The sequence below is a fragment of the Cygnus atratus genome, chromosome 6 (assembly GCF_013377495.2).
Source record: "Cygnus atratus isolate AKBS03 ecotype Queensland, Australia chromosome 6, CAtr_DNAZoo_HiC_assembly, whole genome shotgun sequence".
Taxonomy (NCBI): Eukaryota; Metazoa; Chordata; class Aves; order Anseriformes; family Anatidae; genus Cygnus; species Cygnus atratus.
In genome coordinates, this window is record NC_066367.1 from 25,257,510 (window position 1) to 25,280,075 (window position 22,566).

Here is a 22,566-nt window from a genome sequence, read left to right on the forward strand (position 1 = left end):
TTTCAACCTAAATTAAATAAAAATAATTTTTGAGAAACCTTGTAAAATGAATGTTAACTCCCCATTTCTTGTCCTGCCTTCCCAGAACTAAGTCATTTTTTGGTCTTTTTTGAGGTCATACCCTGGTTGCTGCTGGCCAAAACCCAAATCAGATGGTAACTCTGAAGTCAGCGATGAAGTGGAAAATATATCAAGAGCTCTGAAGCCATTACAACATTTTAATTACTTGCGAAATGGGTTTTTCCACACAGCAATAGCCTTCCAGATGAAGGGACCGGGACTCTTTGCTGATAATAGTTGCTGAAGCCCAAACTGCAGATTGTGTGGTCAGTCCCTTCCAGTCAGCTTCATTTAATAGTCCTTCTAAACCACTCATTTATCTCATGATATTTTATAGCTGTAAGAATCATTTCATTTGACCTTTTGTTGACCACTGTCATTCACCCCAAATTTTGGCACAGGGAAGGCCAATTACTGGCATTATGCTCCCACCAGCAAGGAAATGCCTTGCCCTCTGAAGACTGACAAATAGTTGGCTTGAGTTGTGCCCTTCGGCACAATCATCCATCACCAGTGTCCTTTAATTTTATTAAAGGACACCTCTCCTCATTGCTGAGGGGAGCTCGAATTGAAAGGCTGAAATGAACTGGGGGCAAGGACCTAAGGGTGGGGGGAAGCTGTGTGGGGAAGGCTTCCTAGGCAAACTGGCCAGACTGGGAGATGTTCCTGCAACCCCACTGTGCATTGAGGGTGTAAGGAAAACGAGTAGGCTGCTTTTTAAAGAAAAGCTCTTACTAAACACAAGATGAAGTTCATGTGCTGTTCTCTGGCAGCTGTTTTAAGAGAAATATTTTGTTTCTAGTTTTTGCTCGGCTGTTGGGTATTTTGCAAGGAGGAGGGTGAATTCCAGGGTCACTGGGGTTAATAACAAAAGGAACAGAAGTGGCACAGCATGGCACCTCTGATCCCCATTCCTCCCTTGTGGGCTGTTAGCAGTGTTGGGAGCGAGAAACCCAGTTGTTGTCTCTGCTGCTGGAGCAGTGCTAGCAGGAGGATGCTCAAGGAACACATGAGGCAGGAGGAGGAAAATGTGATTTGGTGGCTTTCAGAGCTCTTTGTTGGCAGCAGAGGACAGAGAGGCTTCAGGCTGGGTTCCTGTTTGAAAAGGCTGTTTTCTCTGACGGTTGTTTGCTGCTCTTTCTCCAGTCTGCTGCCACAAATGTGTCTCTTCCCTCCCTGTCTTCCATTCCCAGTTCACTGCTCTGTCCCCTGCCATCTCCCACGTGGTCCTTTCGGTCCCTTGATGAGATTCTCTGTCCCCTGCAACCTGTGTGCCAGAAGAGGGACAGTGAGAGCCTAAGAGAGAGCTGCTCAGTGAGAGCAGCATCTTCTGCTGGCTCAGTGGCTTAGGTATGTGCTTGCAGGGCAGATCTTACATCTGTCTCAAACCTGTAAAGGAACAGGCTCAGGTGCTGCAACAGGTACATATGCCAGCTGTCATGGAAGAGGGGAAGGGAATGGACGGTGCTCGGTGCAGGTAGATGCTTCTTGTTAACCACAGGGCACAAAAACTGAGTCATGTGAAGGGCTTACTTAAGATGCAACCAGTTCTGAGCAGGTTTTCATATAAAAATCAAAAGGCACATGCCAGATGAAGCTCTTCCCCTTACAACCAAGCATCATGCCCATGTTCAAGACTGTGAAGAGACTGGATGCATCTAAACGAGTACTTCCAATTCATTCCTTTACTTTAGATAGGCCAAACTTCTTTTTTCTTGACTTCCCTCTCCAAAATGATAAAACTAGCTTTGTTGAAATTATTTCACACGCCCCTCTTTCCTCAAACAAAACACACATCCAGAGAAGCATCTCGTGCAGTACATGTTGGCTTTCTAACAGAGATATCAGAAAATGTTGACTTCCAGATATTGCTACCAGCTCGTGTGCAAAATGCCTTTCTGCATCCCATCACGCAACCTTTCCAGGTTTTATTCTCATAATAAACCCTTCTGTAGTTGCTTATAATTCTAGTTTTCCAAAACTTGTCGAGAGCACTGCATGTGGAACTGCAACCGTGCTGTCCTTGGAAGAGCAAGCTGAGGCTCAAGCCGACGAGATAGCTGCTGAATTTGAAGAGCAATTTGCTGGTCAACTGCAGAGGGTTGCAAGTCTGAGAAAATGTTGTAATCAAGTAGTTTTAATTTGAAAAGGCATAAATCTGTGCGTAGGTTGGCTCCATAGGTCTCTGCTGATTACTCCATTTGCCTAGGTGAAAATATTGCCGCAATTTAACTTCTAGGAATATCTGATCCATTTATCTGGCATAATAGTATCAGTGAAAGGAGGGCAACCTTGGGTCATTTATCCATGTTTATTAGGACACTATGCTGGCACTAATTTTCTGATTCAGGCATGAGGAGGCAGCTCGGTGCCTCCACAAGTGAGGAATTTGCAATTTGTCCCATGCTGGAACAGGAACAAATTCTCATCCCTCTGAATGAATGAGTTTGCACTGGTTTTGTGCACTTTGTATGTTGTGTCTTTTGTGCTGGACACATAGTCCACTCTTAAAAAGTTAGCAGTGGTGTTAAAGAAGCGTTATGTAGAGTTTCAACAAGATACATTTTGTTACTGCCACAAGAGCTGGAGAATTTTCCTCTTTCTACATTTCATCTGAAAACATACTTAAGTTGCTTAGTGAGCGGTACAGACATCTCTAAGATTTCAGTAGGTTTCAAGTGTATTTCTTTAGGAGGTTTACTTCTGTTTGTAAATATGTGAGATGGTGATTTATGTTGTGTGTATTTTGTCAAGTGTTTTTAAAAATGGCAAAGTATATTTTGATTCAGACATCCTTGCATTCCTCTTTTGTGTTTTTCTTGTACATTTTCTCTGCAGTCAGGCTAGCAAAGAAATATTTAATGCAATATGTTTGGTTGATGATTTATGGGAGTTGAAATGTAGAAAAATATGAAAAGCATGCCAGAATTGAAAAGTGTTTCAGTATTTTTGCAAAAAATGCTTGTGAAAATATTTTTGTTGTCTTTCCGTCTTGTCTGAAGATGTTGCAGGGAATTATCACTGAAAACATAGCCTCTGCAATTGCCTAAAACATGTTAAGAGTTCTATTTTACAAAGAGGCAATTTTAAAGTGCTTGTTATTTACACTTTTATTTCTTTTTCTATTCAAGTACAGCTTGATGCAACTTCAGAGAAGATATTTGCTAGCTGAAAAATGTTCTAATAGAAAAAGATATACAACTATAGCTTATGAATTTTATATTTATTTCAATGCATGTGCATATATACATTTTATCTTAGATCTGCATAGACATAATCTGGTGCTTATTTTACTGAACAGCTTCAGATGTATCATAATAACTATGTTTGATTACAAATCAGTGTTTCCAGTGTTGTAATTATCCCTGAGACAGAATTGTTTTCCAGTTAAAAAATGATTAATCGAAATCAAAGAATCATTACTAGTACAAATAATTTTTCAAATCATTCCATGCTGCTTTCAGAGGCCTTTCCTGGCCATTCCTGGGCTGATGCTAGCGATTCAGTGTCCCTGCTGCAATAGCAGAGGTTTCCTCAGTTGGCTGCAGAAAGCCGGGCGATGCCTGGCTGCAGCCGTCCGAGAGGAGCTCCTGAGCCTGTAGGGGTATGTTTATGTAAAGCATCTCAGGGGCTAAAATTAGAGTAGAGAAAATCAGCACAGATTTCCTCCTCCAGTGAATGAAGAGCATTAAAAGCTCACTGGCAGGTCCTCACCTATGTACGGTGGTGAATCGTGGCAGGACACGGCAGCCAGCCCTGCTGTGCCCAAGCCTTCGCCCCAACAGCACGTGGTGCTGTTGTGCCTGGCTTTGCTCACCGAGAGCTTTGTAGGAGTGTGTGTCCACACGTGGTATGGGCAGGGTGCTGCCAGCCCCGGGGCTCAGGTGTGAGCATGAAAGCCCACCACAGAAGCAGGAGTGATAGCTGTGGGAAGCAGGCTAAGTGTATTCACTAGAGAGAGAATTTATCCTGTTGGCTGCGCTTTGGCAGAGGAGGAAGCAGGCAGAGGGATTTTTATGCAGCAGAGTAGAGAAAAGAGCAATGTTATTGAGCTGAGAGATTGAGGAATGTGAAGAAAATGGTAAGTGTTGGCTTTCTGGCTGGGCTAACCTGGTCATTGTGTAGGAGAGCCTGGTTGTTAATAACGATCAGTAGTATTATCACACCACCACTAGCTCCCAATGTACTATACAGTTTCTGGGCACAGGGTTGGGGGGAAGAGAGGATTGTAGGGTTTTCTGGCCCTTTCTAAACTCTGTAGGGGAAGAGGTCATGTCCCTCAGGGCTTTATGTGCAATAGAGGCTGTAACATAGATGGTATTGGGGGTGCTGATCTCCTTGCTCCTGTAGGACTGGGACACCCCTATTTCACACGTCTCCCCATCCCTGGACTTCTACCCCAGATCTTACACAAATATCAGCAACAAATTTTATGACACTTTCATTTTTTTTCTCTTTTTTCCCAAGCATCCTCTTTGCAGACATAGAGGGTTTCACAAGTCTGGCCTCCCAGTGCACTGCTCAGGAGCTGGTCATGACGCTGAACGAGCTCTTTGCCAGATTTGATAAGCTAGCAGCTGTAAGTTTTCTTTTATAATTCTGATATATTTTTTTTCCTGTTGCAAGAATGACATACTGTGCTGGTTCACTGGATTTCTGTAAATATTCACTGCCCTAAAAGGCAAGCTATTACAAGCATGAATATAAGCTGAATATTTCTCTCTCCTTTATTATTACTTTTTCTTTTTCTTTCTTTTTTTTTTTTTTTTTTAAAGGAGAACCACTGTTTACGTATCAAGATCCTGGGTGATTGCTATTACTGTGTGTCCGGGTTGCCAGAAGCAAGAGCTGACCATGCACACTGCTGTGTTGAAATGGGAATGGATATGATAGAGGCCATCTCGTAAGTACCATATTCCCCATGGAGAATTTCAGAACGAATAGCAAGTTAGATCTTCTGTACTTCAGTAGCAAGGTAGCCAAGCCAGGGGACTGATGCCAGCAGAGAGAGAGAACAGCTGGAATGAGAAAACAGAATGCAATAAAGATTTCACAGTAGAAAGACAGACATTTAAGTCCGTTACAGCCACGTGGAGATCAGAGCTCAATCTCCTAAAGAGAAAGGCAAAGGTTACTGTAGTTAGTAGAAGTCTCATTCCCAAAGGAGGATTCCAGTGAATTACAGAAATGTGAAATCAGAGGATTAATAATAACTTCATTAAATTTCAATCACTCTGCACTTATCTGTCTTTAAACCAGCTTTTTACTCACCTGACAATTACCCTGCTGAGGTCTGTCTTCTCTAGTTTAACTAATCCTTAGCCAAGTGTTCTGATAGCAAATGGGTTAGATCCAATGCTTTCTGAATTTAGACAAATTAATTATTGAGGAAAACCACAAGCTTGGTCTGGCACAAACTGAGACAAATCCATGGTGCTTTTTACTTTATTTCTCTTTCCTTACTCATCTTTGGATTTTTCTTTTAAAATCCATTATGAAGATTTGCCTGTTTCTAAGGTCAAACTAACAGTTCTGTATTTGTCCAGACAATCTCTTTCTTTGGAGAGTGACAAACATGAGACCCATATCTAATAATATTACTTGGAGGACCGCACACAATATTGAATATTCTTTGCATCGGATGTAAGCTTTCACATTCCAGTTCTTTAGGAATGCAGGGAAGGGAGATTTATTTCGTCATCATGAATGAATGTGAGTTCAGGCACAAAGTTGAGTGAGCTTTGGATGGTAACTGAGCTGACCTTAGTATCTACACCATCCTTACTGCGCAGAGACTCTGCTTTTTCTTCCCTTCTTTTTTTTTTTTCTTTGTGAAAACAGCTTCTGAAGTACCCATGGTACTAACATGAGAGATTTCTGTGCAGTTCTCCTCTCATTCTGTTCGGTAAATTGATCGAGATTTCACTTCATCTTGATAAAAACTAGAGGTACCTATTTGATGAGCTTGATACAGAACCTCCTTATAATTTGGATTTCTGCAAGGACACAAATAGTCACCCACTTTTCAGCCTCATTTTCTCCACACAAATACATAGTTTGAAGAGCAGCGTTTTCAACTAGGAGACCTCATTCAAAAAGCAGTAAGCAGCAGCATTCCCTTGCTTTGTATACAATGTATGCTGTCAGGGCTTACTACCTCTTCTTTCCTGGTCTAAACTGTTGCTTTGCATTAGTCCCCTTTTGGGCTTTGAATGTAAAATACAAAATAAAAACAGTTGCAAGTAGTCCTTGGAAGTATGCTTTTTCTTCAATGTGAAATACACTTAAGTGGCAGGTGACAAAGTATCTTGTCGAACACAAGAAGCAGTGATTCTTATCAAACCAGCCCTATAAAGAAAATACTACGTACATTAACCAGAAGCGTCTCACTTTCTGCAGGCTTGATGAAATCCATGGACCTTGACAAGTTGCTCTGTAACCCCCACAAGGCTGGGTAACACCTCAGATGTGTAGACTTCATTGATTAACTGCAACCCACCTCACCTTGAAATAAACTGAGCTGAAGTGCACTCAGTGTTTGTTTACAAATAGCTCTTCAGCAGCCTTTAAAACTGGTTTCCCACTTGATGTGCAATGGATGCGTTTAACAATCTTATATCTTATTAAGTCTGGAAGGTGACACTGTTCTGCTTGTCTCTCCGTCCCCCTCTTCCTCCTGCCCTAAGGATCAGGACAAGAAGTTTTACAGTTAAGGTAACAAATATCTACTGAACATTCACCTGCAGGCCTTGCCAACACTGGGCCCTGCTTGTTGGCTCATTTCATCTGTACTCAACCGCAGGGCATGTTATCCCAGATCAGAAAGAGAATCATAGAATCATAGAAGTGCTCGGGTTGGAAAGCACCTTAAAGATCATCTAGCTCCAACGTCTCTGCCATGGGAAGGGACACCACCCACCAGACCAGGTTACCCAGGGCCTCCTCCAACCTGGCCTTGGACAGCTCCAGGAAGGGGCATCCACAGTGTCTCTGGGCAAGCTGTTCCAGTGCCTCACCACCCTCTGAGTGAAGAAATTCCTCCCAACATCTGATCTAAATCTCCCCTCTTTTAGTTTAAAACCATTCCCCCTTGTGCTGTCATTATCTGATTGAGCAAAGAGTCACTCATCTATTTTATAAGTCCCCTTTTAAGCACTGAAAAGCCGCAGTGAGTACCCCCCAGAGCCTTCTCTTCTCCAGGCTGAACATCCCCAGCTCTCTCAGCTTTTCTTCATAGGAGAGGTGCTTCAGCCCCTTGATCATCTTCGTGTCCTTCCTCTGGACCTGTTCTAACAGCCCCACATCCTTCTTGTGCTGGGGGCCCCAGACCTGGATGCAGCACTCCAGGTGGGGCCTCACAAGAGCAGAGCAGAGGGGAACAATCCCCTCCCTCCACCTGCTGGCCATCCATCTGTTGATGCAGCCCGGGATGCAGTTGGCCTTCTGGGCTGCAAGTGCACACTGCTGGCTCATGTCGAGCCTTTCATCCGCCAGAACCCCCAAGTCCTTCTCTGCAGGGCTGCTCTCAGTGAGTTCTTCTCCCAGTCTGTGCTCATCTCTGGGATTGCCCCAACCCAGGTGCAGCACCTAGATAGAATTATATTCATTTTACTGCCAGTATAAATCAACTTAACAAACAAACAAACAAAAAAAACATAAGAAGACTATTCCTTTTGTCTATAAAGGGTAACCAAGCGTGTTTGTTTGCTGCCAAGTCTGACAAAAGTCACCTTCTCATCCACGACCATACTGGGAGAAGTACCCTTGTCTTGTGGCATGGCAGAGGGTGCAGTGGGGTTTGTAGCACTCATGCAGGGTGTTCCTCCTCCCTCCCTAGTGCTGCATGCACGCTTCAGCTGCTGTTGTCCTTGCAAAGCTAATGGCTGCAGCTGCATTTTCACTACTCCAGTTCCTGTTGCTTTCCAAAGTGAAGTGGTCAGAGCTCTTTCAGTTCAGAAGCCTGTGGTGCCTTACCCATATGGAGCTTCCATTCTCTCTGCCAGAGAAGCTTTGCAGCTTGTTAATAAAAATAATGGATGTCACTTCAGCTGGTAGATAATGAACCATAAAAAGATAGGGATTGTAAGGACAAAGGAATTCAAAGCCTAGCTCCTAGCTGTTTCAAAGAGACGTGGTCTTGAACAACTTTAAGGGGCATATTATACTGCAAGGAGTGATCTAGAATCCAGAATTGGTATATCTTTAATCATTCATTTTCATCAATAGCTAAAGCATAAATATTAGATCTGTGTTGATGTTAGGAAGTTAACAGGACTTACGTGTCCAGAGGATGTAATTTAGAAAGGAGTAGATGAACCTGAAGACCAAAAAGATTGAAATCTTTTTACAATGTATGACTTCATGCTTCGAAGTACTAGCAACACAAAGGAAAGGACTGTCCTATGTAATAATGTAGGTGAATTTCCGCATGGAACATGGCCATTCTGGAAATTATGTGACCAGCAATAATGAGAAGCAGAATTGTTCTGATGTCTTCATCAAGACTTTCCCCTACCCACATTCCTGAATGTATTTTCCATGTGAACAACTCTTGAAGTTAACTTTTGCCCTAAAAGGGCAAAACCCACAAAGTATTCCAGCAGTCATTTTGGGAGTAAACAGGGCATCCAAGACCTCATTAAAATCAGAGTTTGAGTATTTGTAGCTGCCTGTTTGGAGTGACTGCAATAGATGTGGTTCTCTGGTTTTGCTGCTCTGACTGCAGCTGTAAACCCCGTTCAAGCTTTCCAACGGCAGTGGGGTATTTCACACAAATATCATATTTCATCTGTGGAACAGTTGATGCATGGTGCCATACAGACAAATTAAGATCTCTGAAATCATTTCCTTTTTCTTTTTGAAACATGCTATTACTCTTAATGATGCTGAGTGCAGGCAGGTTATGTCCAGCTTTGGTACGGAAATCAAAGACCAATGCTTTACTCTTTTCACTGTCCCCAAAGAAAATTTTTTATGAATTTTCAGCTTGGCCATGAGTTCAGAGGACATGCATTTACTCCAAGGGGTCCCCTAATCTAATTACTACTCTGCTTGCTCAGCCAGGCCATCCAAATACAGTGCAGCCTGTCTGGTTTTGTTTTGTTGTCCTGTTATTGTGGATGAGAAGCACTGTGTGTATACATGAATAATTTATAGGTCGTTATGGATTTCTGTATTCTGGGCGCAAGTTTGTGTCACCAACTACAAGTGTGCAGTTCTTAGTGTTATCCTTTTCCTATATCTCTTTTCAGATTAGTCCGGGAGGTGACAGGAGTAAACGTCAACATGAGGGTTGGAATCCACAGCGGGAGAGTTCACTGTGGGGTCTTGGGCCTTAGGAAATGGCAGTTCGATGTGTGGTCAAATGATGTTACATTAGCCAACCACATGGAAGCAGGGGGCAAGGCTGGGTAAGTTGCTTCTTCAGAGCTGTTATGTTAATCCGTGCGTCGTTTTGTGTCTGACACTTCACAGTGAGGTGTGGAAATGGGAGACAGAGGTTCAGGCAGACTGTGTGCCTGCTGCAAAATGAGCTGTGGATATAGCATTTTAAACATATACAGATGTTAGCAAGGTTATTCAGTTCCATGTCTACATGTCTTTGGTTACAGAAAGACTACAAAATCCCAAGACGGGCATATTCTTCTGTGGTAAGAAATGAATTCCTTCTCTGTGAGACAAAGCTGATAGCTGCAGCAGAAAGGAACAGGTGTGTGTGAACACAAGCAGAGCTGGTCATGGTTACAAAGAGATGTGACTGTATGTTAACAGTGCTTGCTGGAGAGCATCCCAGCTATTGCTGGATAATGTGAGAAGCGTTGTTTCAGACCAGCCTTTTGTTTTGAAAGACTCCTTTCAGTGAGCAGAATCCGTTCTTGTTTCACCACTGCATGGACCAGCTGAAGTCTGACTTGCTGCCAAGCTGTCCTGGGGAGATAATTGCTCTACACAACTTTTCATGTCTTCTCTGTTCTGGAAGAAAGTGCAAGACTATGGTACTTGGCAGGATACTTCTACGAGACACTCTTGTACCACAGTGATTAATGCGATGCAATAAAAACGTACATGCTCCAGTATATATTACATGTGTCTGCTGAATAGACATATTCTTGTGAAGGGCCTGTATTTGCCAAAAATACATATATACATATCTGCTGTGTGATAGGGTGAAGTGAATAGAAGAATGAGTGCTTTGTTTCTAAGGAGGTGCTTATAAATAGAGGTGTAACATGCTTCTCTCTTTAAGAAGATGTCCTGCTTCCTCTAAAATAGATGAAACTCCTGTGCCATGTCTGTAAGAGTCATAGCATGGCTAAACAACTTGTTTTTTGTTGCCCGTTTGTTCCAGGACATGGAACCTGTCACTGACACGAACTGATCTTATAGATACATGATAACTTTTCAGAGGCTACAAAACTGTCTTGTCTTTTGTCTCCTTTAAGGCGCATCCACATAACAAAAGCAACCCTGAACTATCTCAATGGAGACTATGAGGTAGAGCTGGGCTTTGGAGGGGAACGCAATGCTTATCTGAAAGAGCACAGTATCGAGACTTTCTTGATTGTACGGTGCAGCCAGAAACGGGTAAGGTCAAACAAACTAATGCAGGTTTTAGATACTTTTAATAACAAGATGATCTCCAACACATCAAAGTAGAGTGAACACCAGCTTTTTTAGATGAATGAGGACTCTGTGTGTGCAAAGCAATTGAATGTCTGACCTTCAGTGGCAAAAACTCCAATTTCACTCTCCTCTTCCTGAACTTTTGCATATGTAGAATGGAGTGTAGCCACCTTCTGCATAAAGTTTCTGCACCAAGTACTTTCTAGTTCTATCAAAAAATCTGTCCTGAGTTATTTTCAAAATCATTTTTAACAATGTTTTTAATGTAGATTTGTGTGGTGGTTTATTTTTTCTATTAATTTTGATACTTGTGCAAGTTCTTTAAGCAACAGATTAAAAACACAGAGATGTTTTCTCCATCAGATTACAAACAGAGTTGGTTTTGTCCATTGGCTCACCATATTGCCATGAACATAAAATTTAGAGCAGTTCTTACCATTAATTTTCAGCCTTTGCTTCTGAAGATGGGAAAATCTGGCCCACTGTAATGATGGATGACCACTGTGACAATGGGATGAGATCATACCCATTGCTATGACACAGGTCAGCCTGCACATAATAAGGCTATAAGGGCACTACTGACTTGAACTTGCATCAAGTCAAACTCAAGCGGACTTCAGCCAATATATCTTCTTTTTATGACGCTGCCAATAACAGAAAATAGGTTGATGTTATTACTAGTTTGTATTCTTTTAAATAGTGGTAGACTTTAATATTAGAAAAGAGCCTTTTTGGTCATCTAATTGAGCCTTCCCAGTAATATTTCTCTAAGTAATTTCTGCACTATAGACACTGCTTTGCTATTCACATTACAGACAAGCATATAAAGGTTGCTCCAAACTGAAAATCATTTAAAATGTTTCTGCATCTAAGACCAATTAAAGCTTCCCACAGCCATAAATATGGCCACCATGAGATTAAATGAGTAAGTATTTGTGACAAGTTCCAATAGCATGGTTGCTATGAATAACTGTAACACCTATACAGAACTACTTTGCTACCATTGCCTCATTTCCTAAGAGAATATAAGCCTCAAATCTCCTTAATAGATATTGTGTAAAAAATCTCCAAGAAAAACCCTTATCATCTGCTAAAGAGAGAAGCTGATGTTTTGGTTTCTATCTGCTCATAAAATAAATCTCATTAACAATTGTCAATCTTCAAAAGAGGATTAGAGCTTGCAGTGCAAGTTTATTGTTTTCTGAGCATCACTGTCTGTCAGTGGACCAGCTGATGTTTATACCTAAACCACTTCCTCATTGCTGGGTACAGTTAAGAACATAAACCAAAATACCCTTATGGTCAGACTCTTATCTCCAGAGGTGGAGAAGCTATATTGACTTGTTAAATCATGCAGTCACTGACTTGTCTGCATGTTCTTGTGGAGAACTTAAGGTTTCTCTGGAGAGAAGAGGAAGACTTAAGGAAACATCAGGATTCTGTTCCTTGCTATTGTAGACAAAACACTCAACAGAGAACCAAACCACTTGGGTTTTGACATAGTTCTTGAACACAGGGCTGTCTTGTGACTGGGAAACTGGACAGAGACTCAAGAGATATGCGGATTCCATTCCAGAATTAGATTTTGGGGAAGTCGCATCTTTGTGCCTTGATTTTTCATGTGTAAAATAAAATGTTCCCTCCCCTTACCCCCCTCTTCATTCCTGCATTCCTTCACTACTTTATCTGTATTTATTACAGCTCTGTTATGCAGTGTAGCCCTTAGCTGAAGTCTCCAGGCACTACTATAATGCTGCTGTAACATGCTGCATCCCAGAGTAGTTAAGAACTGGGACGTGCGCATGGCCTACGTAATTATTGTGCTAAATTGAAACGTAAAGAAATTGCTACCCAAGGTCATAGATCTTCATGTTTAGAGTTTGAGGGGCTCCTGGTTTGCCTGTACTGCTGCAGCTTTCTTGCTCCCATAGCCATTTTCTATCCCTTTGTGAGTAGTTTAAAGTTCACTCCCTCTATGAAAACTCATTTCACATAATAGGAAGATCAGAAGCAAAAAAAGCTTTCTCCCATAGTCAGCTCAGTCTGCCTTGAATATTTTGCTAGATGCTAGGCAAAGTTCTAGCACTTCACTTTTTCCTTCCATTTCTGTTTCATTTTAATGACTTCCTGTAATGTATTTAGCCAGGTTTTCATTTGAGCCTGTTGCAGTAATGACCATAGAGTGTTCACCTAACTTAGTCGTGGATTCCCATGAGTCGTGTCTGGGTTCCTGCCACCCTCAAACATAAGCCACAGGATTTTCTCGCTGTGTATGCCATTGTGATCCCAGCTAGCAGCATCTCTTCTGCTGGAGAAAACATAAATCATGTCTGTCTTTATTTTCTCCCTCTTGGGCCCAGGCAAGGGCAAGGGAAAAATTTCCCATACTCTGTGCTTGTTCTGTTCACATGGCTTTCATCTATCCTGCCCCTTATACCACTGGATGATGAAGGATATTTGTTTAAAATCTTGGCCCTTCCAGGTAGTAGCTTATATCAGGTTCTACTAAGAATGGTTTTTGATGGATGCTTTGGTAGAAGATTGTCCCTTGGATTCTGATTTCTGCAAGGTGATTAAGATATTTTAACGTCTGCTTTGATCAGGCTGCCAGTTGCCTTCGTTTCACAACTGCACTAACTGTATACTTCTTGCAGAGAGTGAAAGGGGTTGTCCATGTGTAGTAGACCAGTAAATGAGTCTGCTCCCAGCTTCAAAACAACATTATTTGTTCTTCAGTTCAAGCAGTACAAACTCATGCCTGAGAGCCTTAGACGAAAACCCTGCTGTTAGTTCCGGGGTGATCAGGTACATCTGCATCATGCTTTGCAATTCTGATGCCTTTTCAGAAGCACAAACTGCTTAGTTGCAATTGGCATTGAGATAGTTCTTTCATCTTAAATGATGTTACTTTCTGAAACACCGACCTTTTGAAGCTGATATTTCTCATGCTTGGTCTCTGGATTTAGTAGAGCATGAATTTTAAACAGCTGTCACATCTGCACATTCTAATAAGATTGGTCAGTGGGGAAATACTGTTATTGACTTTGGATAGATATTAATACCTTAAGGTAGCAGTGAATAGAGCAATGTTTTTTTTATATACATATGGGCCATCAGATCTTTTTTCCTAATTCTTTCTCTTATATGTACTGAGAAAATTACGTTGAAATGCTGAATGAATGAATACAATTATTAATATATATGTAAAGAAATGAATTAAAGAATACAAAAAAAAATGGGAGCAGAAATACAGTTTAATTAAAGGTATATGCTAGAGGATCTAACTCGTGGTGAGGGTGATTTACATTATCCCAAGAGCAAATGCACAGGTGACCCGATTTACTGCCTGAGCTATTTCCCAGTTCACACAGGCAGTTTTAAATTACCCGAATACCTGGTCCATCAGTCCCAAATGTTGTCCAAACCCAACAATCTCGGGAGTTCCAGTGAATGCATAAAATGTAACAGCATTTATTGTCATACCCTTTCTGATTACTGTTGCCAAGGGGAGTCATAACTTTGAATTTCCTGTATTTTTTTGTTTTTACTGTTTCAGCCATGAAATTAGTTCATCATGTTAATGCCATTTCCTTGGCACAGAGTAAATGGGAGGAACATTTATCCAGTATTTTGGTTCCATGAACTCAGACTAACTCCTTCTTTGAAAATAGCTTTTTTCCTTCTTAAGGATGCTGTTAACTAGAGTATATTTATTTGAGATTTAGGAAAAAAATGCCCACATTTTGATCACTTAGGCTTTAAATAACATCCCTAGAGATGGAAATGTAGTCCTTGATTTCCTTCTGATACACAGAAGGGTTGCTTTCTATTGAAAGAGAATAAACTGCAAAATTTTGAAATCCAGTCTGTTTAGGTTTCCCTTTCCTCATCTCTATTTGCAGATGTTTTCACGTTTCTGTTTGCACTCTCTTCTGATGCTCATTCTCTTGTGGGTAAGCACTTCCCCTGTAAAAAGGGTAGTGACAGAACTGCTTCTCAGATAGCCCAGAGCAGGAGTGACTTATTTCATTATTTTCAGTTTCTTAAACTAGCGTTTTGAAGCCCCATCCAACCTGGCCTTGAGCACTTCCAGGGATGGGGCATCCATGGCTTCCCTGGGAAACCTGTTCCAGTGCCTCACCACCCTCATAGTAAAGAATTTCTTCCTTATATCTAATTTAAATCTACTCTTCTTCAATTTAAAGCCATTATGCTGCATCCTGTCACTACATCCCCTGACAAAGAGTCCCTCTCCAGCTTTTCTGTGGGCCCCCTTTAGGTACTGGAAGGCTGCTGTAAGGTCTGCCCTGGAGCCTTCTCTTCTCTGGACTGAAAAATCCCAACTCCCTCAGCCTGTCTGCAGGAGATGTGCTCTGGCTCTCAAGGCTGTCCATGTCCCTCTGGATGGCATCCCTTCCCTCCAGCATGTCGACTGCACCACTCAGCTTGGTGTCATCGGCAAACTTGCTGAGGGTGCGCTCGATCCCACTGCCCATGTTACCAACAAAGACATTCCATAGTGCCAGTCCCAGTACTGACCCCTGAGGAGCACTACTTGTCACTGGTCTCCACCTGGAGACCAATTTCTTAAAACATTAAGAAAAGCAAAGCATGTAAGAAATGCATAAACTACAATGTAGACAGGAACGTGTAACTGGAAAAAATCTCTTTGGCCATCAAATCTACTTCAGTGCTATTTGAGGTAGTGCTGTCTAATATTTCTTTTTTGTTATCTGTCACATACTGCCAGCGCTTCTCTCATTAGCAAAGTCCATCATTGCTGCACTGGTGCCAGATGTGATAAAGAAAAAATTAATAACAAAATCTGCCCTAAGACTAATCACTGAGCAACTCTACCAGTAACTTCCCTCCAGCCTAATATATCTTCACTCAAAGCCATCTGTTGCCCTTTCACTGTAAACCAGCTCTTCACCCAGCTTCTAGTTCCCCAACTATCTTAGCCCCAGTCCCCAGCACAGCACTCTCACAAATATTGTATGGAAAAAACAAGGCCAGTGAGAGCTACTGTACTTTTCCTGTTTAGGAAAGCTTGGATGCTCTCAGGGCTGTTAATTCAAGCCCAGCATTTTCTGCTCTACAGTTCAGTGTCATGATCCCTGACTAAATAGTTATTAAAAGTATCTGTAATCGGAACTGAATCGCAGTTGGCAGTTTTGCAGAAATCTGGGATGGAGGTTGTCCTTCTGCCTTCAGTACATTACATTTAAGTTTTGCTTCCAATTTATGTCATGTTTTCTGTTTCTAACTATATTTTTATGATCCCTGTTCTCTTTTGCCTCGACTGGGGCAGTAGTGACTATCTGAAAAGAGAAACAATTTGTTCCTTCAGTTCTGGAGGAATGTAGATTTTTGAACCTCTGTTACCCTTGGGTGATATAGGGTGATTTATATAGGGTGACTTCTGCCCTTATTCACTATTTTTTTCTCATTTGTTTGTCTATATATTTCTATTGAGCTTAGCACCTTAGCATGAAATAAATACGGGAATTCTCCAAGGAGATCTTTGCCATTTCTCTATTACTGGCTTTGCATCTTCATTCTTTATCTGGAAAGCCAGTGTTTCCAGATAAACAGAGACTTACCAGCTAGAATTACTGCCTATTACCTAGTTTGTCACTGGTTTCTAAACTTAGCCCCAAGGCATTGTAGCAAACTACCTAGCATTACCGAGTACAACTTCATTCTTCTACAAAGTGGTTTGGTTTTATTTGTGTTATACTTCTAAGTTTACCTTGCAGACCGTAGCATTCCTAATGCACAGCTCTGTACCCCACCTCTCCACTTTTTTATATCTGTCCTTCTGCAGTAATGCATTTTATTCAAAACCTTTGTCCTGGTCATTACAGCTGTTCTGTCACATCCCTGCTATTCTTACATTATTCAGTTTAATTATTATCGTGATAAGTGCAAGTTCTTCTTTTGCCTGAGTTTCTGGAGTTTGTATAGGAGCATGTCATTTGGTGGCTATGGACAACTTTCTGCTCTTCTCAGCGATCAGGTGCTGCACTAGTTGATTTGCAGAACCAGCACAACATCAGTTCTAATCACTGATAGAAGCTTTGCTCTCTGAAGGGTGCAGAAGTCTGTGTTTGGTGGAGTGGGAAAGTGGTCTTCATTTAAGGTGAATAGGATTTTAACAACATGTTAGGTTTTACAGTCCACAAAATTGTTAGAAGGCTGGAGAAACGCTTTGCTTTGAACACAAGTGGAAACAAAACATGACTGTCAACTGATGAGCAATACTGCTGACTAAACACTGCACTGAGTGCACACAGTCGGCAAACTGAAAAAATGTTTATTTTTTTTCTAATGCCTTTCAGTTGCAGTAAATATGGGTGTTTCTTTAAACAATAGCAGGTACACAACAGTTTCAGAAAGAATTGTTGATGGTGGCCTTGAAACAGCTCAACAAAACTTTGGCTGTAACTCCTAGAAAAACAATTCTCATTCTTTTCTAAATAGCGTCCTGGAACTCCATCCAGCTGAAGAAACAAAATGGTCATTTAAATGTTGTGCATGTGACTGTACTAAAACATCATCAGTCTAATGTGATGATTCCTCAATTGAACAAATTTAATCACAACTCAGCGGGGTTCCACTCATGTAGATTTATGAAGGCAATGATTGGACCGTGTATTACTGCAAGAAATACCATTCACATGTCAGTACAACTTCAAGACAATTGAAGAAACAATATGTAGCTGAATGAGAAATGTCTGATCCATGCTCAGGCTTCACCGCTTTGTTGTGCTGATAGTGATTGCATATGCTGGAAAATCCAATCATACACTAAAGAAGTAACAGGCATGCTTTATGCAACTGATAATTTTATGAAAATCCCAGCTATTTCTGCACTTCTGCTACAGTATTACTGTAGCTCAGGGTGTGGGAACTGGTGGTGGGAACACAATAAAACCTCTGGGAATAAGATTTACAGGCTCTTTGCGAGTCCAGATTTGAAAAGTTCCCACAACATCTTCTGGAGCATAGCCACTCTGAATCTGAAAAACAGGCTGCTGTCAGAAACTTTTGCACCTGCTCCTGTTGTTGGTAGTACCTGTAATGAGAAGAACTGAAAGGCATTGTCTGTTCCTTTTCTTTATTCTTCTTTCCTGTTTTGTTATGTTTTAGGTAGCAGTGTGTGCAAGTTGTCCTCATGCTAGGGAGGACAGTTAGCCAGGAAGAAACAGAGTAGGGATCCTCTTAAATTTCCGTACAGGAGCTGTGATCCTTCTCATTCTTCATTTTGAGAGTTTGTTACTATCATCACCCATTGAACAAGTGATTTTCCAGAAAATAAATTAGCTCAACTTTTAAAAATGTCAGGTTTAAAAAAATGTTTTTGAATAAGTATTGATGTTAACAACAAAGTCCTACCATTCAAGATAATAAAGTAGCATACCATATAATGTTAGAAAGCAAAAAATCCACTATTTCTATATACGTGTGTTTTAATCTGATTGGAAATATTGCTGGTATGCAGTTCACAGCCGTTCAGGTAAAGAATTAAACCTTCTTAAGGGGGTGGGGGAAATACTGCCAGACTGCACGTAGCCATGGAGAAGTTATGGTGCCTGACCTCAAGATTAGAAACAATCTCAGAAGTATGTATTTACCTATTTGTTCCGACCTTCCCTCAACCCAGACGTGCCAATATACATGTATGAGGTCTTTTATTCCCTTCAGATTAATTAAGTGATTGGCATGAAGTAAAAGTAATGTTTCAGAGTCAACCCACACTAGAAGCAGGTAGTAGGGTCACTCACTGGTCAAGAAGGTTTAGTACATCTGCTTGAATTTTTGGCTTTAAGGGTTTGCTCAAATTCTAAGCAAATTTTCTAGACCATGGGCAAAAATCTACTGAATGTACCTTTTATCATCTTCTGGTGTAAAGGTATGTGTAACATAACTAAATGGCTTTGCTTTTATAGGTCCCCAGACTAGTTTTAGTGTCTGCACTTCTTGATTGCTTCTGGTTGAAAACCCTTCACCAATTTGTAATAGAATAGATTGGCAGTGTCACATCTATTAGTGAAGACAATGTATATTTGCATATAGATAATGAAACTCTATTTTCTACCAGTTTTCTGGCATCATATCATATAAAAAGGAATTATAACTATGAAAAAAAATCTGTAACTGAAAAAAACACAGAAAGTGCTGCAAATGATTGCAGACACTATTAAGTGTAATGACTTTTAAAAAACAAAACCTCAAACCAAATCAAGTCAAATCCGGACATCAGTGTTGCATCATACACGTGTATTTTTAGAAACATTTATAGTGCTGCTCTCCTGGAGGTCATCCAGCGGCGCTGTCATGATTGCTCATGTGCAGTTCGGCTGGTGCCAAGCAATGGAGCTTTCAGCACTCTCAGACGAGGCAGTGGTGGGTTTGATGTGGGGAGGAAGCAGTGTGGGAGGCACTTGTAGCCCTGGGGACAGGCGGTGTGGGATCATGTCGGGCTGTCCCCAGCAAACATCCACCAGCAGAGCTCGTATCTCCTTTGGGTTTGCTCCCACGGTGCCACAGCGACTCCTTGGTGCTTTTTTAGTGACTCAGATGGCTGCTAGCAGGGCACTGAGTTTCCATGAGATGCTACGTCAGTCATTCTGCCTGGGTGGGAAGAGATCTTCGCTGGCAGCCCAGGGCTGCAGTGACCACTGCTTGTCACCATCACGGTTGTCCCGCACAGGGCTCCTGTCACGAGTGTCCCCAGCTGGTGGCCATGAAGCCTGCAGGACTACCTGCCCAGGAATATTTGGTGCCTGCCGGGTGAGCTTGCAGTCTCCTGGGGAATGTGTCATCAGAGTTGTCTCTTCTTTGCAAGAAAGAGATGATGAGTTCCCATGCTTGTCAATCAGGCAGCTTTCCCCAGCACTGACTTTAAACAGTTTTTTTTTTCCTTTCTTTAAAAAAAATAAATAAATTTAAGGCAGCATAACACTTGACATTTAACTCTCTGGTTTCCATGGAAATAACACCAGGTATTTTGCAAACTCCTGACAGGTACAAGTTACAGTGAATAGCAAGGTATCAAAATAAATAGATAGGGAAAGCAGATTCCAGGCAAAAACAGCTGCAGACCAACCTGTATTGTCATGCAAGACTTAAGTGAAAATTCTAAGTTTAAAACAACTGATTCTTTCTTGTTAAATTATCCAGTTGTCTGAACACTTTCTGAAACCCCAAATTAACTATTTCATGTAAATTTTTTGGCAATCACATGGAAGCAGTAATTCTCTTGAAATAGGCTCACTCTCTCAAGTAGTAAGCAGACAGGTTTTAGCCATTCATGCTATCCAAATTGTCAAACTCTACAGAATTTATCTCTGTTTAAGTAAGGACGTGATAATTGCTGCACTTCTGTGCTCTTTCAGTTGTTATTGAACTTGAACGAAACCTTTCAGGCAGGTAGTCTACAAGCTTTGCAGTAAGATCCAGATACAACCAAGATTCAAAACCATCTCCAATAACATACCCAAAGACCTTGTCCAAACTTTAGGAAAGTTGTGCCAATGACAAAATTTGCAGCTATCGTCAGGGCGGAGGAGACCATTTTGTTACACTGTGCAATAGTATTGTCCATAGCAGTTACACAGTTAAGTTGTTTATGAGATTTACATGCTCTCCCTGGCATTTCTGAGACGATGCTCTCTTCCTGCAAGTACGGAAAGTGCCTTGCTTGCACCTATTGAGATGGGTGTTCGTTATTCCCAGAGCTTCAAGGTTCCTGTTCTTTAACCAGATCATTCTGCATGTTGTTTCTCTTGCAGACGCGACAATCTTTTTTTTTTTTTGAGGACACTTTTTGTAGCTTGAAAGTGCAATTTCATATCTGAAATTATTTGGTTTATTAAAAAGAAAATAGATACCTCTGTTTTGGAATGCCCTCTCTGTCTGCACAGGTTCTGGTGGCTATTCGAAACAAGAAAAGGAGTAATTAAGTAAAATAATGGGCTCCATTTAAGGTAAGTATTCTAAAAATTTTCGCCACATAGTTGTACATGGGGAAAAAGAAATATTGAGCTGGGCCTGCTCATGATCAGCAGCCATTTCACAGAGTTCAAGGTGCAAAACCAACAGCTGGCATGAGAGGTCAGAAGGGAGAGGTACTTGGAGGATGACTGCCTTGTACATGTTTCAAAATTTCGTCTGCATTTCTCTCTCGTGTGTATTTCAGAAAGATGAGAAAGCCACAATAGCCAAGATGAACCGCCAGCGCACTAACTCCATCAGCCATAACCCGCCACACTGGGGTGTCGACAGGCCCTTTTATAACCACCTCGGAGCTCACCAGGTCTCCAAGGAGATGAAGAGAATGGTAATGCCTTGCTTTATGGACATTAATGTCTTTTCTTCTCGATACAGCATTATATAACCCTCCCTGCTTTGTCTGAAGGTTTTTGCAGCCCTCAGGGCATTTTCCAAATGGGGGAAGTAAATTCTTTTTTGACTACAGAAGTAATAATAATTGGTACATCTGGAGGTGAGTGATTGTGAGATGAGGTGCAGGGTTGTTTGGAAGGAGAAGGGAGGCTGAATGGCACAAAGAAGGCTCTTTTGTCTGACTTGTACCCCGTTCTGAAAACTCATCCAGGCTGTTTGAGAAGATGTGATTAGCTACAAAAATTGCTCAGTAACCCAAGCATTCAAATGGCAGATGACATACATTTCTATTAGTTCATAACAGACTTCATCACCTGCAAAGGTTCCTTATTTTGATTATAACAGGCAGATGCTGTGCACCTTCTCTAAGCTATGTGCCAGCATACACTTGTGAGTCTCCAGGAATCATGCCACTGCATTTAGCTCTTGAGAATATGTTATAACGTACATGGATTAATTGGCCTAAGGTATCAGGAATCTTCATTTCATAATTATACCCTTCATTCCTTCTAAATTAAAATGAACGATAGCCAGTTACCAACACAATTGGGCTGAGAGCACTTTTGTGGTTTATTTTACATAAAGTTAGAGATGATATCTTTGTTGTCTGCAATAAAGACGAATAAAAGAGAGTTTCTATTATAAAGAAGGCTATTAATAATAATAAAAGTATTTAGCACCTATGTAATAATTTACATGGGTATGCAGATTGTTCTATGAGGTTACTAATCTTTAGATGAAGTTTTAAACAAATGAATTCCTTTTAACATTCTATATGTCAGGGTAATTTAGGACAAAATTAAAATATATTTACCTTGGTTACACATGGATATGTCTGTCAGATTGGTAATGTCAAAGCTGTTTGAGGACTGCAAACCACATTCTGTTAGTCATTCTGTATACACGATATACAGCTGCATATCCAGCTCTTGGAATAGAGTTCGGGGATTTTTTTGTGTTCCCTCTGTGGTTCATATGGGCATGACTAAAAGTCCTTCTGCAAAGAGTTCATCCTGCTGTTTTGGCCCTTCATACACAGTCAGAAGTGTATATTTGTTGCCCAAAGTCAAAGTTTTGCTACAGGTCACCAAAGGCTTACAGAACTTTTTAACATGATGCTCACAAACACAGCTTAAAATTTTTGGCATAGCTAAAGGCAACTGCATATGGTGTCTTATAATGGGAAATGCTGGCAGATTTATTAATAGTTGGTGCTAATATTATTCAATCATAATATTATTTTACAGTGCTAAACTAAATTTCTTAATCTCCATAGTAATATTTCTTTCATTTTTCAGATCTTCAAATTAGGGTTTCTGACATAAGCGTACAGATCTGTGGAACTGTGCACTTTTTATGTGGGCTTTTCAATAGGTTGCACTCAATAGGCATGACATTATTAGAAGAGCCTAATCACCCTAGCACATAATTATAATTATAAGTTTCTTTGAATAGCTTTTAAGGAGTTCTTGC

General features: G+C 41.0%; 1 protein-coding gene across 1 annotated transcript in view; it reads left to right on the top strand.

The window, feature by feature from the left end:
- ADCY5 (adenylate cyclase 5) overlaps nt 1-22,566 on the top strand; it is a 216,634-nt gene that overhangs the window by 149,523 nt on the left and 44,545 nt on the right. Inside the window, exons 4-8 of the mRNA XM_035536886.2 lie at nt 4,528-4,639; nt 4,836-4,963; nt 9,312-9,470; nt 10,503-10,644; nt 20,888-21,028. Of these exons, the coding sequence (XP_035392779.1) occupies nt 4,528-4,639; nt 4,836-4,963; nt 9,312-9,470; nt 10,503-10,644; nt 20,888-21,028 (682 nt within the window). The remainder of the gene's footprint in view (nt 1-4,527; nt 4,640-4,835; nt 4,964-9,311; nt 9,471-10,502; nt 10,645-20,887; nt 21,029-22,566) is intronic.